This window comes from Polyodon spathula, chromosome 1, assembly GCF_017654505.1.
Source record: "Polyodon spathula isolate WHYD16114869_AA chromosome 1, ASM1765450v1, whole genome shotgun sequence".
In the NCBI taxonomy this organism is placed as follows: Eukaryota; Metazoa; Chordata; class Actinopteri; order Acipenseriformes; family Polyodontidae; genus Polyodon; species Polyodon spathula.
In genome coordinates this window covers 79,692,552-79,715,870 of record NC_054534.1, presented here as the reverse complement: position 1 = coordinate 79,715,870, position 23,319 = coordinate 79,692,552, and the positions used below count along the sequence as shown (strand labels likewise).

General features: G+C 36.7%; 1 protein-coding gene and 1 pseudogene across 1 annotated transcript; one reads left to right on the top strand and one right to left on the bottom strand.

Moving 5' to 3' along the window:
* Positions 1-1,678: 1,678 nt before the first annotated feature.
* Positions 1,679-16,172, top strand: etfdh (electron transfer flavoprotein dehydrogenase). The gene is made up of 13 exons (XM_041263458.1): positions 1,679-1,925; positions 5,600-5,752; positions 6,805-7,034; positions 7,291-7,372; positions 7,774-7,892; positions 8,082-8,159; positions 8,369-8,515; positions 8,751-8,891; positions 9,770-9,913; positions 12,432-12,600; positions 13,194-13,376; positions 14,357-14,578; positions 14,985-16,172. Exons 1-13 carry the CDS (start codon positions 1,895-1,897, stop codon positions 15,146-15,148), a joined length of 1,863 nt encoding a protein of 620 aa, XP_041119392.1. The 5' UTR covers positions 1,679-1,894; the 3' UTR covers positions 15,149-16,172.
* Positions 16,173-16,492: 320 nt separating this feature from the next.
* On the bottom strand, positions 16,493-22,041 carry LOC121322902 (annotated as a pseudogene).
* Between the last annotated feature and the right edge of the window lie 1,278 nt (positions 22,042-23,319).

Here is a 23,319-nt window from a genome sequence, read left to right as displayed (position 1 = left end):
CAGGCAGTCACTTACATACGACAGACGGATATAATAAGCGGCCTACCACGCAAGCGGGGAGGCCGCTGAAAGACTGAAAGGCAACAAGGCTGTCTTTTTCAAGTAGTTGATTCCGGGAAAATGGCAAGCTGGCTTTCAGCACGAATGCAAGGGAAATACAACCGACTCAAAGAGCTTCTCGAGTCGAATTTCTATCAATACGCTCAGCTCAACACAGAGGTCTTACCTTACCGTCTTGAGAGGGAAAACGAGGAAGAACTTCCTTTGGGTGAAGGTTTTATTCCCTAGGTAGGCGGGATCGAGTGCTTCATCCCAGGAAGGGGCCTTTCAGCAGCTCAGCTATAGAGAGCTCAGCAATACCTACCCTAAGGGCAGGAATATCCCATACCTAATGTAGTGGTGGTCGTCTTCGAATTGAAAGGGAACAATTTGCCAATAGGTCAGAGGCGGCTGCACATAAATATAATGTAAATGTAGTTAGCTAGGAAATTGTAGATATTGTTAAGATATTTAACAAATAATTTATTTGCGTAATGTGTAATGATATATGATTAGAAAGTACAGCGAAAAATGTTTTCAGTGTGTATCGATTGTTGGAATTATCTATCAATTAACTAATTAACTAACTAACTAACTAGATATGTAGCTACAAAAACTAGCAGATGATATAAGCGAGTAATATATTTCAAAAATATTATTTATTTATTTTTTTACGAAATGTACAGGGACAGAGGAAGAGACACTGATCCAGCTGGGTGTGGCAAACGATGTCCTCTTCACAGGGAAAAGACAAGCCGCGACGCTGGGCTGGGAGTGACATTTGAAATTATGTATCTGCACACTTATCATTTCCATTATATGTTTTTGCAGTGATTAATAAATTAGTGTTGAACCTTTAGCCATTTCACAGTGATACTGAATATAAAGCAAAATATATCAGGCTACCTATTGGATTTCAAGTAAATATATATATATATATATATATATATATATATATATATATATATATATATATATATATATATATATATATATAATTATTTAAAACGTTATTTAAAACAAACCAGAAAACCGAAATATTAGGCTACACTATTATGTACATGTTCGTAAGATATGGCAAAGTTTTTATTTTATTAACCAATATCAAAGTTTTTAAAATTATCTCAAAGTTTAAAAATAACCATATACATGTAAAACGATCTAAGTACCTCTTGTTCGCTTGGGCAATAGCGCGGTGAAGACGTCTCCTACTTGCCGAAATCCTTGCCCCAGTTCTGTGGAACAGGAATAGTGCAAATGCCACAGCAACTCTTCCAAACTACAACCTGACAACAAAAGCTTGCGTAGCTTCCTTCTCACTCAAAGGTAAAGGTGCTGAATAATAATGCTGAAGTGCATCCCATTTAACGCTTTTAGCTCCACCCTACACCCTACTTCCTCGCTCACCCAAGTGTACACTTGTCAAAGGGTGTAGGGTGCAAGGGTACGGTTTGGGACACAGCCGTATACGCGGAGACTCACGTAATTTGACGCAAAGTCTACGGAGACTGTCAAGGTTTACGTCTAAGGAAGTATTTTGATGCATCACGGAAATTGTAGTCATATCTTATGTAATAGGATCACAAGCATGAGGGGGCGGGAGTTAAAAAAAACTCAATTTCCCACAGTTCAGGGCTTGCACCAGTGTTGTTATGTCAAGGTTAGTGGGCTCTGCTGCACGACACACACTTTGTTAGGTTACTGGGAGATCAGAGGGGGTTTGAGTCCTGATCTAATTAGTTGTAAATGGTTACGGCATAAATCAAGGAATTGATATATTCTGCACTGGCAAATTTAATCTGATCAACTCGGTAGTAGTAGCAACAGATAAATTAAGGCACGAAAAGTGAGCAACATGTTTCCAGCTTGCAAGTTTACATTACAAGGTAAGTACTATTTCTTAAGTGTCACTGTCAAAATGCCCACCAGACTTCACGGGGGTTTAGTACGGTAACTGTGTAGTTTGCTTTATGTTGGAATAATAAAACTAACGTACACCTGAAGATATATATTTCAAAAAAAATATTAACACTACTACTAGTATATCTATAGTAGACTACACGTATTCAAAAAAGTTTTTTTGAGGACACTCCAGTCCGTCGTGACAAAATAAATATTATTTATATATATATATATATATATATATATATATATATATATATATATATATATATATATATATATATAATATTAAGGTTTACTTTGTTGTTGTATCCTAAACTAAAGCAAGTGAGGATAATCACACTGGTGCACAGTTCTATGTTCGACACGAGAAGGCGTCGCCTACTGGTGGTTTGTAAATTTAGGTCAAAGGTAACAGGTTTTCTAACAATGTTTAGGACATACATTTTGCATAACCTCCTGGTCTTTGTTTGAAATACCTCTTTTAGAAGTTATTGAGCCATAAAATACTGACTAAATCGCGATTTAAAAATACTTCTGACTGAGCAAACTGATGGGTTATTATGCAAGCAGGGCCGGTGTTTTGAAAATCTTTGCTACCTACAAATCTGACCTGCTTACATAAACTACACGCATGCGTGATTAATTTTGTTTTTGGGACACGCATAAAGATTCGAACTACCATTTTAAGCGTAATCTTCATTTTGCATAAATTCGTTAATTTATACTTTATTATATACATTCGGTGTTATCCGTATTGGCCAAGACTTAATGTAGCAATCTCGGTTAACGCAGGCAGGCGCATCACAGGGCGAGGCAATCCACACACATGCGCAAAGCGGGCGCGAACTCGGGACCTCTCGCACTGAAGCAAGCTCTGGAGCGCCATTTGTGCCAAAACTATCCAGCCATTCATTTGTCAATTTGTCCAGCAATTAGTCCATAAATTTGTCAATTCATATAGTAATTCACAAAACGTATTCATTAATTCATCAATTAATTAATTAATTAATTACTTAATTAATTAATCAATTTGTCAATTCATTAATACGAAAGGCAGTACGTACGGACCTGCAAATTTCCAATCACCCAGACACTTCCCAATAAACAAACTTCCAACTGTCAATCTCGCACTGTGGAAAACACTGCAACCTTTCTAGCCAATGGGAGTATACATTAATATTTAACCAATGAAAATCCAGCCTCATTCAAAACTGCAGTTTATTAGAAGGGCGTTTCAAGATGTTCTATTTAACAAGATACTCGACTCTGCTGATTTTCAATGGAAACTTCCGTCTCACTGTGCGCAAAGCATTCTGGTATAGAGAGTTAGGCAAAAGCATTTCTATGGAGAGTCAATGGAGGCGTAAGAAATTTTGCTCAACAAATTGACAAATTTAATGTCTGGATAGTTTTGGCACAAATGGTGCTCCGTAGCAAGCGCCGGTACCGCTGTACAAAATAGCTGGCTACTTTGCAAGGTGCATATCGGCTTACGTCTTTGTGTGTGATAGGTCACCTACCAGCCCTGCTGCTGCCTCCCCCTGTGCACGCTACAATATGATATTGTTGTGTCTTAGCTTTGTGACCATTAAGTGCAAATGCTGTTTAGCAGGGATAGGTGATTTAAATCAATTTTAAATAATGTTTTCATATACTAGCAATTTTTATAGTTTCTCAAGGAAAATGTGCGAAAGGTATGATTTTTAAAAACCTTTTATTAACACAAACATCTTAAACTCTTGCTGTCTATAAACTAAAACTCATGGTTGTGTTCTGATCACAGCACAAATGCAAGTGCAAGTGCTAAAAGTCCTTCACCCCGATTCTGTGGTGCATAAATGGAGTGAAGACTTAAAAATAAATAAACAAATACTGCACTGAAATGGTATTCTGAAGACCTGTCTTGCCCCGTTATGAGACCCTGCCCCATCATTAACATATTTGCCGAAGTGATTCTGATGACAGTGCAATAGGGTCCCAAATAAACAATTGAGCAGTGTGTTAAGAGCCACTGAAACCAGGTGTATTTAGTGGTGCAATCAGGAACTTTAACAATTTAACACACCATAAAAAGCAAACTAGTCCGAAGTAACAACTGTGTGTGTGTTTGGACTGACACAGAAAGAGGAAAGAAAAGTAAAAAGAAAAGCGAGACGATGATAGGGGTATTTTTCTCTGGCGTACTCCATTGCTAAATTCTTGTAGTCCACATTTAGAGGATGCCACAATCATAAATAATTTGCTTTATATATGTATTCTTTTAAGATTGAGTTTAAAGCAGATTTGTGTTTCTTTTTATTTGGAGGTTCCTTATAATTGGCGTTTAGGTGTTATGATGATAGACAGTATGATAATGAGGCTCAACTAAATGCTTGTCAAATGAAAGTCTTGATTGTTGGAAAAATAAGACGAACTTTGCCAATTATTGAATACCTTTGAATTTGTATAAATGTATGTCGATCAGCCGATAGCTTTCGGCTTTACGAAGACCTGGGGAGGACGGAAGTCAATAGAGAGTGGGAAGAGGCGGGACTACTGGAATAGGATGCAAGCAAGAAAAGAGATCTTAAAAGTTTCTGCACTGTAGTGTACGCATACAGTGTAGTTTAGTGAAAACTAAACGTTTCTAGCCCTAAAGGGTGCTTGAGTAGGAGATCTGGCACTGAAATAGTACATGTACTCATATTTCCAATTTTATTTCTGTGTGTGCGTGGGCCGCCCTCTGAAACATGGTCAATGGGTATTTAACTGTAGATTGTTCCATGTAGGGTTCGTTTTACCCACAAAAAAAAACATCTGGTAAGCGCAATTCTACCTTGAGCCTGGGTTCTGTGAATTTCTTTTCTTTTTAGGTAATTTTTTTTGTATACAGTAATTAGGTCATAAAGACCTCAATGGTTCAATTTAGAGTGCAGGTGGAGCAAAGACCAGGAAGGCTTCAGACCTTGAAGACTGGAATTGAGCATGTTATTCACGAAACTATGATCTGTCTGAAGGTCATCCATAATAAAGCAGGATTGTGCTGTATTCAACACCTGATCTACTTATAAATACTACATGACTACAAACTTCTGATGTCTTAATGTTACACGGTGAACAAAACTTACCAGAATACAAAAAATTATGAAAAATGGTGCAATATTGTACACATAGAGTGATTGTTGCATTTTTTTAACTATTCTGTTTTTTACTAGTTAAACAATGCTGTTTTTCAGGTCTGTGGTATTGCAGGTTGTAGTATGAGCTTTAGTAAATTTACCTCTGTCGTGAAGCTCACAGTAACGCCTGGAATGGAACCAACTGAAATATGCCCTCTGTTAACTGTGGGGATAGAATTTGGAAATGCACAAAACATTTTTTACAAACATTTTAGGGTTTGAAGAAGCAATGATATTCAGTTTCATTTCATCAGAGAACTCTACAATTTATTTATTTATTTATTTTACTGTTTGCAAGCTGGGGTAAGGTTTACATGAAAATATTACCAGTAACTAAAAAAATATTGGTGCTAACAAAGCATGATGCAGTGAAGAATAACAGCTAAATCTGGTTTTGATATTAACACATTATTTACAGCCCTGGTAAGGTTTTAGTTATAAGGCTGACCAAAGGCAGTCATTACAAGTTTTATGAAACCTCTCCGATTGTTTTGAAGCACGTCGGTGTCTGTGTTCTCTGAAGGCACTTCAGAAGGAACGCCTTCCATCCCTGTTTTGTGCTACAAGATGGACCTCTTCCTCCTCCACAACACCTCGCATCACTTCACACTACACAATTTATCCACGGGACAAGGACCCACGATGGGAAGGTAATGTAAGGCCAGGCTTATAGGAAAAAGCAAGAACATTGGGTGGGGGGGGTGGGGGGGGCATTATTAAGAACATAAGAAAGGTTACAAACGAGAGGAGGCCATTCGGCCCATCTTGCTCGTTTGGTTGTTAGTAGCTTATTGATCCCAGAATCTCATTAAGCAGCTTCTTGAAGGATCCCAGGGTGTCAGCTTCAACAACATTACTGGGGAGTTGATTCCAGACCCTCACAATTCTCTGTGTAAAAAAGTGCCTCCTATTTTCTGTTCTGAATGCCCCTCTGTCTAATCTCCATTTGTGACCCCTGGTCCTTGTTTCTTTTTTCAGGCTGAAAAAGTCCCTTGGGTCGACATTGTCAATACCTTTTAGTATTTTGAATGCTTGAATTAGGTCACCGCGTAGTCTTCTTTGTTCACATTCAATTCTTTTAGCCTGTCTGCATTTGACATGCCTTTTAAACCCGGAATAATTCTGGTCGCTCTTCTTTGCACTCTTTCTAGAGCAGCAATATCTTTTTTATAGCGAGGTGACCAGAACTGAACACAATATTCAAGATGAGGTCTTACTAATGCATTGTACAGTTTTAACATTACTTCCCTTGATTTAAATTCAAGACTTTTCACAATGTATCCGAGCATCTTGTTGGCCTTTTTTATAGCTTCCCCACATTGTCTACACAACTGAGGCTTATAAATTAGGGGTGTCTAAAGGAAAGCTCCTTTCAATTTGCATAATATTTAATTGATCTGTTTATTATGCCATGATATCTGTTCTTAATGATAGAGATGTATATGTTCAAATTTAAAAGGGACTTTGAGATGCAATGTTATAGTTGTAACTAAGTGTTAAGTGTTTTAGAAAAAATATAACAATTTATGGTAGGCTGTTTATAACAGATATAGCATTGTGTGCTTCTTATGTGCTGTATTTGTTTAAGAATTGTGAACTGATGCAGTTATTTTGAGGGGTAAATCATTTTCTGTGGAACCAACATAATTACAGAGACCAGGTTAACCTAACCTGATCTACGTGGGGTTTTGTTCTTTTGAAGGGATGAACATGGAGAGATTTGCGGATGAAGCTGATGTAGTTATAGTGGGAGCAGGTCCAGCTGGCCTGTCGGCTGCCATCCGTCTCAAACAGTTGGCCAATGAGCAGGGGAAAGAGCTTCGTGTGTGTGTGGTGGAGAAGGCCTCTCAGATTGGAGCCCACACCCTGTCAGGAGCCTGTATTGAGCCTAGTCCACTGCAGGAGCTCTTCCCAGACTGGAAGGAAAGAGGGGTGAGTTCTAACAGTGGCTTGATGCTGCTGCTGAAGCATGGTATATTGTCTTGCCATTTTGTTGATATGTACTTGTTTAGATTCCTTTTTATTCAATGTAGAGACTAATTAAGCTAGAATGCTGGTACCCGAGGTCAGGAAACTCAACACAAGCAGGACTTGTATTACTCACTGTATGCTTCCATGTAGTACCTTGATTGGATGAGCCTTGGCCCTTTGTCTTCTGAGTGTTATTTATTAATTCTTTGACCTTCAGGCTCCCCTTCATACTCCTGTGACAGAAGATAAGTTTGGCATTTTAACAGAAAGGTACAGAATCCCTGTGCCGATATTACCAGGTATGCCCTATCCAGTGATCTTCAAACAAGATTCATATATATGTTAAATGATTAGACCAATATATTGGTGAATTACAATGCACTCGGTACTAGACAAAATGCAAGACATGGTGCGAACAAGCACTATGTAAGCTACCACAATAGCAATGCATTTCAATACGGATTTGAAGGAGACATGTGAGCCATTTTAAAGTACCTTCATGGCGATATTATCCACCATGTATTAAGACGCATACTCAGATTATTTCTAAACTTGGCTGTGCAATTAATGGGTAATCATGTTTAGCTAAATTCTAACAGTAGTACAAAGATTATTGTGGCTGCATATTCACCTCTATTCTTTTAACTCTATTACAGAAATGTTGGAGCTTCATATAAATCTTAACTAAATCTTTTTTTAGGTCTCCCAATGAACAATCATGGGAACTACATAGTGCGTCTAGGCCATTTGGTCAGTTGGTTAGGAGAGCAAGCAGAAGAACTTGGGGTGGAGCTCTATCCAGGGTATGCTGCTGCTGAGGTACAATTCATTAGGAGAGATAATTAATCATGTCTTTATGAATGTCTTTATTTACAGTTTACAGTGTAGCATTCAAAAGTGTTAAATGAGTAAAGCAAAATGTGGTTAATATTTGTTTATGTTGGTAACTTCAAGTGTTATTTATCAGCATAATTCACTAACTTGGCCTATATGTGCCTTTTTCTTCAGGTCTTATTCCATGAAGATGGCAGTGTAAAAGGGATTGCTACAAACGATCTTGGCATTAGTAAAGATGGGTCACCAAAGGTAAAGATAACATGAAGTGTTCTGTTTGTGAGCATATATTGGTAAAGATTGTTAACACTGTTAACATGTACATATATAATGAAATGTGTTGGTGTCATTGACCAGGTAAAAAGGTGACTGCCCCCAGTGATGTAGATCTGATGTTTTGATATCTTTTTAAAATGTAATTTGGCATTATTGGAAAATAAATATATTTGACTCATCCACAGGACACATTTGAAAGAGGGATGGAGCTCCATGCCAAAGTAACAATATTTGGTGAGGGTTGCCACGGACATCTGGCAAAGCAGTTGTATAAACATTTCAACCTGAGGCAGCACTGTGAACCCCAGACGTATGCTATTGGACTGAAAGAGGTACCAACTGTCAATGCAACGAGCGTCAAGTGACTGGCCTCATATAATTGTTTTTGTAACTATTGCATTATTGAGGAATAGTATTGCATTTCTAACAGATATAACTATATTGTGCTGGTATTGCTGGGGCTAGTATAAATCCCAATGGTTTAGATTTAGCTGCAGTGCAACCTGTTTTTAATTATGATGATAATAAAATAGATGTAGCAGATTGTAACATCTAATTTTCTTGCAGGTATGGGTTATTGATGAGAAGAAGTGGAAGCCTGGCAGAGTTGAACACACAGTGGGTTGGCCTCTTGACAGACACTCGTATGGAGGATCTTTCTTGTATCATTTAAATGAGGGGGAACCATTGGTGGCTCTTGGTTTTGTGGTGAGTACGCCTCAAAATCTCACACAAGTTTTGTACAGCTGCGAAATTGCTTTGTGAATTGAAAGGTTTAGTGTATAGGTCATGAATGGAAATGCAGACCACAAATTGGAGGGGGTACACAATAAGAGAATACTGTACCAGTATTTTAATTACAATTTTATATTTGAATGGTTGTCACATAATAACCAAGACATTACCGACATACATTTCGTGATCACCTAGCAACCATGAAACAGTGAATAGCTATCACATATGGACAAGGGGGACCGTGTTTACAGAACTGTGCAAGGTAGAGCAGAGTTTTTGTAACTTTACATTTATGCTTTTGTTGTCATTTTCAATCTTATTCGCACTCTTCAACAAAGATGCAACTCCCTGTTACAAGTTTATTTCAATCACAATGGAAAATACAGCAGATCCTACCATAAACAATGAAAGCTGATTTTAGGGTCTTTCTATGCACTTTTTCCAAGGCCTGCACAACATACTGCTGTTTCAAAACCATTATGGAGAGCAAACTTAGCTGCAGTTCATTAAGTAAACCTGTGAAAAGAGCTTGTATGAGTTTGCAGCACTGCACCTTCTACTGCTAATATTTAATCACAATTTAAGATAGCAACTTAAAATTTCAGTGTTATGGAACATCTTATGGTTCCCTTCACGTTGTCATGTGACGTGAATTGGCCATCATATTAGGGTCATGCTTTTAACCCCAGGACATATCAGTGGTTCAGATATTTTTCACGTTTTCATTTGTCTTCATGTGTCCCTCAAGAACAATCTTCATCTTGCAGCCTTGCATTTAACCAGTGCTGTTTGATCGCATCATCAGTAGACCTGAAGATTTTTTGTACATGAAGTATAAATTCATATTGCAGGTTGGCTTGGATTACCAAAACCCATATATGAACCCATTCAGAGAATTTCAAAGGTGGAAACACCATCCAACTGTGTTGCCAACACTAGAAGGAGGAAAAAGAATTGCATACGGAGCTAGAGCACTAAATGAAGGTGGCTTCCAGGTACAGTACTGTAGGGTTTCTTTCTTTTAATCGGTACAGTTTTTTACCTCCCATTTAATGTTATTTGAAGAACCTTGCCTTTGTGTTACAAATACAGTAGATTAACAACCCCTCGGTTCCCAGCAGAAAGTTGTCATCAAGCGAAAAGCCCCCGTTTTCAAGTGTATTTACAGTGGCTTTCAAAAGTATTCACCCCCCCTTGGACACTTCTACATTTTATTGTGTTACAACATGAAATTAAATTGGATTTAATTAGGAGTTTTTGCAACTGGTCAACACAGAAAAAAGTCCATAATGTCAAAGTGAAAACTAAAATCTACAAATTTTTCTAAATTACAGATATAAAACAGAAAATAATTGATTGCCTACGACACACCTAAATAAGCTCTGGTGCAACCAGTTGTCTTTAGAAGTCACATTATTAGTTGAATGGAGTCCACCTGTGTGCAGTTGAGGTGTTTCACATGATTTCAGGTTAAATACACCTGTCTGAGAGGTCTCACAGTTGGTTAGTACATTTCCTAACAAAAATACACCATGAAGACGAAGGAACATTCAAAGCAAATCTGGAATACGGTTCTTCAAAAGCACCAATCGGGTAGAATAGAAGAACATTTCCAAGGCATTGAATATCCCCCGGAGCACAGTAAAGTCCATTATTAAGAAATGGAGAGAATATGGCACAACTGTGAATCTGTCTAGAACAGGCCATCCTCAAAAACTGAGTATCTGGGCGAGAAGGGCACTAGTCAGGGAGGCCACCAAGTGGCCTATGGCAACTCTAATGGAGTTACAGTCTTCCACGGCTGAGCTGGGAGACACTGTGCATACGGCAACAATAGCCCGGGTGCTTCACAAAACTGACCTTTTATGGGAGAGTGGCAAAAGGAAAGCCATTGTTAAAAAAAAAACTCACATCAAATCTCGGCTAGTTTGCCAGAAGGCATGTGGGAGACTCTGAGACCAAATGGAAGAAGATTCTATGGTCTGATGAGACCAAAATAGAGCTTTTAGGCCTCAATGCTAAGCGCTATGTTTGGCGCAAGCCTAATACTGCACATCATCCTGAGAACACCATCCCTACCATGAAGCATGGTGGTGGCAGCATCATGTTATGGGGATGCTTCTCTGCGTCAGGGCCTGGAAAGCTTGTGAAGATAGAGGGCAAAAATGCAGCAAAGTACAGAGAAATCCTGGCGGAAAGCCTGCTGAAGTTTGCAAGAGACCTGGGACTTGGGAGAAGATTCCTCTTCCAGCAGGACAATGAACATACAGCAAAAGCCACACTGGAGTGGCTTAAAAACAAAAAGGTCAATGTCCTGGAGTGGCCCAGTCAAAGCCCGGACCTCAATCCAATTGAGAATATGTGGAAAGAGTTGGAAATTGCTGTTCACCAAAGGTCCTCATCCAACTTGATGGAGCTTGAGCAATTTTGCAAAGAAGAATGGGCAAATATTGCAGTGTCCAGATGTGCAAAGCTGGTAGAGACTTATCCAAATAGACGCATGGCTGTAATTGCTGCCAAAGGAGCCTCTACCAAATATTGACTCAAGGGGGTGAATAGTTATGCAATCAATTATTTTCTGTTTTGTATTTGTAATTAATTTAGAACAATTTGTAGATTTTATTTTTCACTTTGACATTATGGACTTTTTTTTGTGTTGATCAGTGGCAAAAACTCCTTATTAAATCCATTTTGATTCCATGTTGTAACACAATAAAATGTGGAAAAGTCCAACGGGGGTGAATACTTTTGAGAGCCACTGTATATGGAAATGACGATATATATATATTATATATATATATATATATATATATATATATATATATATATATGCACTGTAGTTGTATAAATATGTCACTGAAATACATGTGTTTTAAATATTACTGTTAAATTAACATGAGAAACATAAAATATCCAAACATAGAACAGTTTACTTCACGAGTGGGGGGGGGGGGGGGGGAATAAATAAAATAAGCTTAAATAGTACTACACAATGATGTACAATTGTCCTTACAATGAATAAAGCAAACATTATAAATGTCTTGTACACACAATTTAAAAAAAAAAGTTGTCCAGTGTTGTCTGCTTTTTACAATGTACCACCTCCCGCTGTAAATCCATCTCAATAATGCCTGCAGCTTTGTAGCCAATTTCAAAGCCTTGATTCTGCCTCAGTCCGCCAGATATACGCAGTTGAGAAGTTATAAAAGCTGCATGAAGTATGCGCATAAATCATTCAAATACGCTCTGTAGCACTGGCAACTAGTAATAAAGTTGTCAGTAAGCGCCTTGCAGTTGCTAATATCAGAATTCTGTTAACATTGAAGTCTGCAGGATGGGATTGGTTCCTGGGAAAATGTTAATAACTGAAAGTTGTCTTTATCAGGGTGGCTAATAACCAGCATCTACTGTATATAATTAAAAAAAATAAATAAATAATTCACCCCTAGCTGCTGAGGTATCACTCAAAAATTGTATATTGTAGAAACTAATGAAAGTGAATGTCCTTTTCAGTCCTTGCCCAAACTGACTTTCCCTGGTGGCTTGCTGGTTGGTTGCAGTCCTGGTTTCATGAACGTTCCAAAAATTAAAGGCACTCACAGTGCTATGAAGAGCGGGATGATGGCAGCAGAGAGTGTCTTCTCAAAGCTCACCAATGAGAATCTCCAGTCTGAGACAAAAGGCAAGAAACAGAGACGTTCATCCCTCTCTGACATGACTTCACATATTACTTGGATTTGAGAGCTCTGTTGGGATGACCAAGCTTGGCTCCTTTTTTGATAACCTCTATCATTTATACAGTTTAACATTTTTATTTTTTTAAAAGCATAGACCAGAAAGAACTGTCAATAATAGACAATATAAGTTGTGCAATATGCAAACAAAATGATGAGTTGATGAATAACCCAGGTTATATTAAGCAAGATGTATATAAATATGGCTACTATTTTGTTTTTCTATGTGCCTAAAAGAATACAAGCATTCAAATATTTATGGACAGATTTGCTGAAGTGGTTCAACAGAAAAACATGACTTGTAACTTAATCTTTGAAAAAACAAGACTTAAACTTTTGTGGGATGTAATTAAATAATTAGGGTTTACATAACATACATAGCTTGTTATTGATACCGTTCCATCTGAGGGATTCCATCTCAGCGACAAATTAGATTGTCTTTTTTTTTTTTTTTGCTGTGCATTTTAAAAAGGTTGATGCAACATTGCTTCATGTGGTACACCAAATGTTCCTGACAATCTTTTATTTTTTTTTAAATCAGGACTCTGTGTCCCTGAATATGAAGAAAATCTGAAAAACTCCTGGGTGTGGAAGGAGCTGTACTCTGTGAGGAATATCAGACCTTCCTGTCATGGGTTATTTGGAGTTTACGGTGGAATGGTTTACACTGGTATATTTTATTGGATATTCAGAGGAAAAGAGCCATGGACATTGAAACACAAAGGTAACATCCATTTTTACAATCTTAATAACTTTTACCTGTTTTCCCACCTTTTAATTTGATACTCCATATAGCTCTCATGAAACACTTACCTAATAGATGTCAAATATCATTTCAACTGCAGAGTAACTACTGAAACTGATGAAGTATGTTTGAAGTTTCTCATGGGCTGTGATTGAAATACAAACAGACAGGGTTTCTCCTTTTCAACTTCCTCATGCTACAGCCTGAAACCATGAAACCAGTTGTTTTATTGATCAGGCCCTAATTAAATAAATAATATCCATGAAACAGACATAAATATGTTTATTTTGGTCAGAAATTATTTAAGTATTATGTCTTTATTGCCTTTATATGCTTTCATTTACTAAAAATACTTGTAATACATGAAATGGGATCCTGCATCTAAAAAATAAGAACCTCAAAAAAAATTAAAAATTTAAATAAAGATCAAATATGTAAAAGCTTTATTTTCATTAGAATTATTAGTATTTCCTGAGGGTGACAGAGTGGGCTCATCCAGTTAAAGCACTGCTACTGCAGGATGAGTCACACAGCTTGGACGGCGCTGGTTTGCGTCTGGGCTGCGCAAAGAGGCCAGACTTTGCTGGGGACCCCGAAGGGGGTTTCACGTTGGCTCTGACTTTCCCATGGTGGGGGTGGGAAACCAGTACAACAGTGAACCCTACTGGCCAGACATGGAGCACATTCAGAGTGTATAAAAAGCAGGGCTGATCTCTGTTCTCTGGGATTGGTAGCCTGCCCACCTCTGCTCTGGATTTTTTGGTGTAAAAGTGATTCCAGCTTTAGGCTTGTGAGGTAGGAGTATGCTCACACGCCCTCAGAGTGTCTGTGCTGTGTGGGGACTCTCTGTGGTGAGGAGAAAAAACATAATTGGACATTCCAAATTGGGGGGAAAATAAATAGTATTTCATTCTTAATACAGACTGGATGTTATTGTTTTTCCTTTAACAATTTTTCAGGATTGGATTCTGATCAACTGAAACCTGCCAAAGATTGCATGCCAATCGAGTACCCAAAACCAGATGGGAAGATCAGCTTTGATCTCCTTTCCTCTGTGGCTCTGAGTGGAACGAACCATGAACACGACCAGCCCCCACACCTTACTTTGAAGAATGACGATATTCCTGTGAACAATAACCTTGCTATATATGATGGCCCAGAGCAACGGTTTTGTCCAGCTGGTGAGTAAAACCAAATGAAACTGTGTATCTACATTAAAAAGATGTTTAAGCAGGAGATAAACAATAAGTGTTAAATTAGTCAAAAACTATTTACTGTGAGTGCTGTTTACTGTAGGTGGGCTGTAAGCTTGTTATGTGGAAGTGAATTTGTAATTTATGAAAACTATTATGTTAATGTGTAATTGTATTCTTTAACAATATGAAATGCTAAACTGAAATTGCAAGCCCTATTTCTAAGTGATACACTTGGTAACTAACTGTTGAAATGATTGTCTGTGGATTTGTTAATCAACAATACATCTGTTCCGCACTCCCCTTGTCTTCAAAGCCACAGTGGTATTTTCTGTATAATACAGTACCTAGTGTTAAGCTCTTTTGACAAAACTTTTTGGTTTAATTTTTGTAGGTGTGTATGAATATGTTCCTAAAGAAACAGGAGATGGTATGAGGCTACAGATCAATGCACAGAATTGTGTTCACTGCAAGACCTGCGACATTAAGGACCCAAGTCAGAACATCAACTGGGTGGTACCTGAAGGAGGTGGAGGCCCTGCTTACAATGGGATGTAAGCTCTACAGGGAGAATGTTAGTTCTGAAATATTACACTGTATGTCAAAAATACAGGATTGTAAAACTTACACTTTTCAACTTCAATACGTGCTTGGTTACAGACTAAATTTGCCAATTTTGCTTTTGTGGTGGTTACTATGTACATTTATGATATAACCATAACTAGATTAATACAAATGTCTATTTAAAGACTCTGTCCGACAAGAGCTTTAATATAATCATTTGAAACAGATCTACTATTTTCTTAGTCATATACTGGAATATTCATCGTAGGACTGGGCATTGTAAAGTGGTACCAGGCATGACCCAGGCTGCTTATAATCTTAAATTTGTGGTTTAAAAAAAATATAGATAAGCCTCTTTTTTAAATCTGTATAATTTACAGATTACTCAAATTCAGGATATGCAGGAATCACAATCCACTCATCAGCCCTACTAATGGTTTGTTAATATTGCAGTGTTATTTAATGTTTTTGTTTCAATAAATAGTTTCAGTATTTAAGACTGAAATGTATACTGTACAATGTTAAACATAATTATGCCTGACTGATCAGTACACACAATACATGCTGTTTTTAATTTGTGAGTATACAGTGCAGTATGTGTAATATAGTTGCACATAATTTATAATTGAATAAATCTCAAATAATTGCTCAAAAGAAATCAATTATAAAAGCATGTTTATTAGATAGATGGTTTACATTTATTTGTTCTGAATTTAACAAAGTAGTTTAATCCAGATGTATTAGGATAAGCTATTCAAATGTGCCAACAATTTCATGATGCTGTACAATGAACATATTTAATTCTGATTTACACTAACAAAGACTGCAATTGAAAAGACCTCCCTAGTATCTATAGGAGTATTCTCTTTATTCAACATACCGTAGGTATCAAAGAAGGTACACAAGCTGACTGCAAATGTTCTGTTTTTGATTAACAATTACAGTAAGGACTTTCACCTTCTGCCTTAGGAACACACAGTATAGCAAGTCAAACCCAATAAATGTTTTGCATAAATTGTGAAATCCTCCCATTTCAGTCATGTTAAATATAATACAATCAAATCAATCTCTCTGTGGAGAATATTAAACTAAAACACATTATAACTCAACCAAACTATGTAAACTTTAACATAATTCTCTGCCATCTTTATAGCCTTAACTATACTGATGTTCACAATTCTGCATTGCAGTTTTTAGTTGTTTACCAAATTACAAATTTCTTAGCTTGGGTAGGGTATAGGATCTTGAAATAGATGTACAGTACTGCTTCGTGAAACAAACACATTCTTCAATGGAAAGGTTTGTTCAAGCAAACGTTTTTGCATAAATTCTTTTTTCTTTCTCTTTTTCCTCCTTTACCTTTGGTTTCACTCTGAGCACCTCATTGCTAATGGCTGCAAAACAAAATTTCACATTTTACTTAAAACAAGCCATCTACAAAATAATCAGACCTGTTGATCAATGTGATCAATGTCTGAACACAGGACCCAGCCTACAGAATATACTTACTCGGAAGTGTTGCCATTTACTTCAGTCAGTTACATTACTTAAGATCATAAATATCTAAATATTTCCCATTTTTGTAATTTTTTTTATTTATTTATTTTTTTTTTTTAAAAAGGACTGCTTTTACAATTTTTTATATATATATAATTACCTTTTATCTTCAGGTGTTAACTCTAGAGCTTTTCTGAGATCAACCTGAAAGAAAAAAATACTTCGTTTTAAATGTGCTCAATTACAGGCAACAACTTGCATGTGTATGAAAGGTGGATTTACATGTGCAATAGTAAAGTGAATTCCCAGAGGTTGATTATAGTCCTTCATTCCTTGCCATGCTTGAGCTCTCCTGTACAGTGCTTTAGTGTTTAACTCCTCTATTTCTAGAGCCTTTGAAAAAATTGCAATTTTTGTTTTTTACACATGGTATTTGGATTACAAAGTGGACATACAAAATTGACAAACGTATATAATGAAATAAAAACACAGCATTTAAATATGTGCATGCTGATGCGCCGGGGAGGCCAAATCAAGATTGACCCTCAGAGCCAGCATTGCATGACAATAGAAATATAAGTTTATATAATGTTAATTAGAATTAATATAGATTTAAAGATATAGGTAAAATGCTGTCAACACCATTACATCATGTAAGAATAAATCATGGATTTGAATATAAACAATAACAAGTAGTTGTCATGCTGTCAAACCCCTATAAATACCTCCAATGTTTTGATTCACACACAGGCTCCCTTGAGAAAGACATGTACAACATATAGAAAGGTTGGGCAGCTGGCTCTTTGAGCTAATATATATATATATGTGTGTGTGTGTGTGTGTATATATATTACACACACACACACACACTGCCTATAGAAAGTCGACAGCTTTCAAAATTTTGTTGCCTTACAGCCTAGAATAAAATGCATTAAAATAGCTTTTTTTTTTATTTATCTACACATCCTACCCCATAACTTTCAAGTGAAAAAAATAGTCTAGAAATTTGTAGAAAATTAAAAATAAAAAATGAAATAGCTTGGTTGGATAAGTATCCACCCCCCTTTTAATAGCAATCCTAAATTAGCTCAGGTGAAACCAATCACCTCAAAATCACACACCAAGTTATGTGGCCTCCACCTGTGTTAAATTGTAGTGATTCACATGATTTCAGGATAAATTCAGAGTTCCTGTACTCTGCTGGGTAGTGTATTTCAAAGCAAAGACTCAACCATGAGCACCAAGGCGCTTTCAAAAGAACTCTGTGACAAAGTTGTTGAAAGGCACAGATCAGGGGATGGGTATAAAAAATATCAAAGGCCTTGAATATCCCTTGAGTACGGTCAAGACAATTATAAAGAAGTTGAAGGTGTATGGCACCAAGACCTTGTCTAGATCAGACCGTCCCTCCAAACTGGTTGACTGAGCAAGAAGGAGACTGATCAGAGAGACTACCAAGAGGCCAATGGCAACTTTGCAAAAGCTACAGGCTTTTATGGCCAAGACTGGACAAAGTGTGCATGTGACAACAATATCCCAAGCACTCCACAAATCTGGCCTGTATGGTAGGGTGGCAAGAACGAAGCCATTACTCAAGAAAGCCCACCTTGAATCCTGTTTAAAGTATGCAAAAAAGCACTCAGGAGATTCTGTAGCCATGTGGCAAAAAGTTTTGTGGTATGACAAAAGTAAAATTGAACTTTTTGGCCTAAATACAAAGCATTATGTTTGTATATAATTAGTCATAGTCAAAATTTTACATAACCCAGTGGAAATTTATAATTTATAGAAATTTCTCAAATCACAGGAAAAATCTTTTTGTTGCAAAGTTTTGCTTTTGTTAATTAAAAAAAAAAAGTTACAAGAAATAGATGTCTACAATTATTTATTTCAGCAATTTGTTTGCAAAACTCCAAAAATGCCAATTCAAAAGTGTTCATACCCTGACAAGGAATATTAAATTAATAGCTAGTTGAGGCACCTTTAGCAGTAATAACCTCTCTTAAACAATTATGATATCTGTCAATGAGCTTTTGGCATGATTCGTTAGTGATTTTTGACCATTCTTCAATGCATAATTGTTCCACTTCATTCATATTCCGAGGACTTCTCCTGCGCACAGCCTTCTCCAACTCATACCAAAGATTCTCAATTGGATTTAGATTGGGGCTTTGACTAGGCCATTTCAGAACCTTGACTTTGTTCTTTAACCATTCTGATGTAGATTTTTATGTGTGCTTTGGATCGTTGTTGCGTTGAAACGTCCAGTTGCACTTTAAACCAAGTTTTGTAGAGGAGGGTTTCAGATTATTGGCCAGTATATTTTGGCATGCTATGGAATCATTTTTATCATGTATTGTAACTACATTTCCTGTGTAATTAGAGGAAAAACAGCTTCATTAAAGTATATTACCAACTTCATGCTTGACAGTAGATATGGTGCTCGTTTCTCATTACGCCTCACCAGACTTTCTCCAAACCCAGCGACAATCAGCATGACCAAATAGCTCAATTTTTGTTTCATCACTCCACAAAACCTTTGACTAGAACTCATATCCATCATTCAAATGCCATTTAGCAAACTTAAAGCGACTGTCCTTGTGACGTTTTCCGCGAGTGGCTTTTTCCTTGGCCTGCGACCATTGAGACCTTCACCATGCAATACTCGACCTATGGTTGAAATGGAAACCCCAGTCCCACTTGTAGCCAACTCATTTTGAATATCTTTGGTAGTCAATCTTGATTGTTATTAACCTTCCTCAAAATTCTTCTACTTGTTTTTGGTGAAAGAGCCTTCTTCCAGAACGAGGAAGCGTTGTGACAGTACCATGAGTCTTGTACTTAATGACAACAGTGACAATACTCAAATGGTTGGAAATCTTCTTGTATCCTTCTCCAGCTTTATGACAATAAATCATTTTCTGCCTAAGGTCTTCAGACAGCTCTTTTTCCATATTGATTTATTGGTAATGACAGCAATCATCCTATGCCTAACCATTTTATACTCTAAGAATGTTCACCTACAATCCAGACTTTTCTAGAATTAGGTTCTGTATTATCATATTGAAATTTCTAGCACCTTGTAGACAATACTACCATAGCATCAAAGGGTATGAATAATTTTGAATTAGCATTTTTGAGTTTTCCAAAAAAATGCTGAAAAAAATAAGTGTAGTTATTTCTTGTAACTTCCTTTCCTCATCCACAAATGCAAAACTTTTGCTACAAAAAGATATTTCCTAAAGTTCTTTGTTTTTGAGAAAGTTCTAGAAAAATTGTAAATTTCCATTGGGGTATGTAAACTTTTGACTACAACTGTATGTATATATGGAGGGAGATTCTGTTACTTTAGACTTGTATTTCAGTATCTTAAGTATTTACCTCATTGCAGCCATCAATGGCTTCCTGCCACAGCTGCAGCTTGAGCTTATTGGCAGCCATATTTAGAATGCAGTTCAATGCGATGGGCGCCAGCTTTTGTTGTAGATTCTCATCTTCTGCTTTATCACTGGAGACCTCCTGATACCTGAATACAAACACTCCTACCACACAAACAAGATGCAATTCCAAAAAACAGGGTTGTGGAAAAGGAGGGGCAAATTCTTAACAGTTCATGTAATACTTAATTTAGTGTTTCATTACATTACCTTCTTTAAAGATTCTTTACATCTTCTGCAATGGGAATGATTTTTTTGACCTGCAAAAAGAAACGGTATCAATCATACATTCACAGGAAATCGGGCAAAACTGGGACCAAGGTGTCATAATAAACAACAGGGGGCCAGTTAAGGTTCTAGAGAAATAACGAACCATATTTATTTAGTCTAAAGCCAAAAAAAGTCACTTTCTAAATGTTGAACTGTATTTTATTCGTACTCTTTAAATAATTCCTGAGTTTTTTGGATTGGGCTCAAAATTCCATGCGTGTTTGCGTCACATGAACAGCACTAAAACACAAACATTCCATGTTTATAAGGGCAAAAAAAGGGTTAGCTTTGTCATATTAGATCGAGTTGTAGTTTCCCCTGCTTTTTCTGTGTTAACTAGTTTTAAACAGCAAATGCATAGTAACCTTGAAACCCCACCATCAAAGGCATTTGTGCATCGTGAAAGAAGAATCATTTATTTTGACCCACTTTTCTAGTAAAGCTTACACAAGCCATCAAATCAATTACCATATGTGCATGTTTCAACCTGTTAAGTGAAATATGTTCAGTAACATGTCTAGTAAATACTTTTACGCATATAATAGTAATTAAGGAATAATGGCACTGCTGTGGAGTGTTATGTGTCAATAAGGCTGGGACCGGACATACATTATTATAGAGGAGCACGCCACATCAGTGGGTTTTATATATATATTATTATTATATACATATATATATATATATATATATATATATATATATATATATATATATATATATATATATAATGTGTGTGTGTGTGTGTGTATGAAAGGGTTTCATCAGTAACCAGTGGTTTAACAACAGGTGTCTTTAATCAGTGTAATTTCTCAGCCATGCTTTATTTACAATTCTGTTATTGAGTAATAACAGAATGGCTGAACTCCACAGAAATAAAAGGGAGAGGAGTGGCTGATTGTTGTACAGTAGGATACAAAGTACAGTGTGTATTACAATATATCTCTAGCATTACAGGTAAAGAAAATCTGGAGCTGAATTAAAGTAAAAATGAAATGTAATGTTGAATAAACATTCATAACAAAGAAAATACTTTGTGCCCTACAGTATGCCTACATCTTTTAAATCAATGTCAGAGTCCTCTGGAAAGTCAGGATGGGTGTCTCCTGAGCCATCAGCAGGGGCAGTCCCCCAGTTGTCTCTGTCTTTGTGCCCTCCACACTCAGCTATACCACATGGCTTTGAAAAAAATTTAAACAGATACATATAATATTTATTAAGATCAATAATAATTAATTTAATTAACTTGTAATAATAATAATTATTAGATATATTGGATGCCTGAGGAGCGGGGGGGGGGGGGGGGGGGGTAAATAAACCTCAAGAGACTTATTAAAAGTCATACTGATTTGATTATTTTATTATTTATCATGAAACAGGTTTTGATAATGAAGGAGGGGAAAAAAAGAGACAAGGGAGTTTTAAAACTAGCGATTTTCAGCCTTTATTAAATTGCATCCAATTTACAGTTTACAGTATATTTTCTCTTTGCCAATTTGGGTACACAGATTAATGATTTACCTTGACTGGAGGTTCTTCATTAGTTTATATTGCTTCTAGCATTTTCATGACACCTAATCCTTTCAAAACCTGTCCAAAAACGACATGTTTCCCATCCAGGTGAGCTGTTGGTACTGTGGTGATGAAGAACTAAGAGCCATTTGTATTGGGTCCTGCATTTGCCATGCTGAAAAAACCTTCACGATCACGCTGTAAAAAAAAAACCTTCCATTTAGATTACAAGTATACCTTTATAGATACAGTGGCTCACAAATTATTGATTTGCTGCTAACATTTTCTAGGTTAACTTCTTTCTGGTGCTGTTTCAGTCAGATCCTGTGTGTGTAGAAATGGCAAATGAGGTGGCATAATGTAAGCAAAGGAAGACTTTAACAGAAGACAAGCAAATGTAAATAATAATAATAATAATAATAATAATAATAATATCAGATTCAATACATACAGGTACAGCAGAAGGGAGGAAACATTACCCAGAAGAATCAAAATAGGGTATTGTGGACTGTACCTGGACCTGTTCACAGTGGGGAGATGTACGCTGGCTTATATGGAGCAGGTTTGGTCAAGGAGGCATTACAGCATTTGTAATACATTGCAATACATTTAACAGACAAGAACTATTTGACAAGATAAGAAAATGAGGAATTCAGGATTTAATTTACATCTGAAATGTCCTTTAAAATGACTGGTCAATCAGAGGACCCTAATCTCTAATAAAGGACCTCAAATATTATGATATATTGCATCTCTCATAAGAACAACACAGGCCCTGCGGACACTACATAACCGACCTCGTGAACCTTACTGGAAACCGTTCTAACTCATTCAGCGCAAAGCGTCCACACTGAAGTAACGTTTCATGTTTACTCCACACAGTATTAGAATAGTTCGGTTGCAGTTCCTAGCAGCGCAATGAACAGTGGAAATTAATAACACATTATTTTAAAATAATGTGTCATGTTTCATATTAAGAGGTACATATTGCTAAAAAGAAATAAGTAAATATGAACACTCACAAGTAGGGCTTGAAGTTTTCGGGTTTTATTTTTAATCAGGTGACATTCCTTTAAACAATTTGAGCTGATTCTGTTTTCATAATTAAACTTTTTTTTTAAAAAAAAGCTGTTAATTACACAACAATCTTTGTTTTTACCTTCATGTCTTGCCTGCGCCTAATTCTGGACCCTTTATTTCAAACAGAGTTGACAAATTATGTGAATTATTCATCCGATCCTACTTTCATTTTTGCAGTCACCTAATTTAACGTCGTACTTTTGTTATTTTCATCACTAGTTTAACAGAGATGTCTTGACAGGTATTTTGTTGTTGTTGTTGTTTTTTTTTTTTTAAGAATACAAATGAATACCCATTGCGCAGTGTACGCTGATAGTTTTCAGGCGCTAGTATTTAGCCAAACATACCACAAAGCATTTTGGTTTACTACAT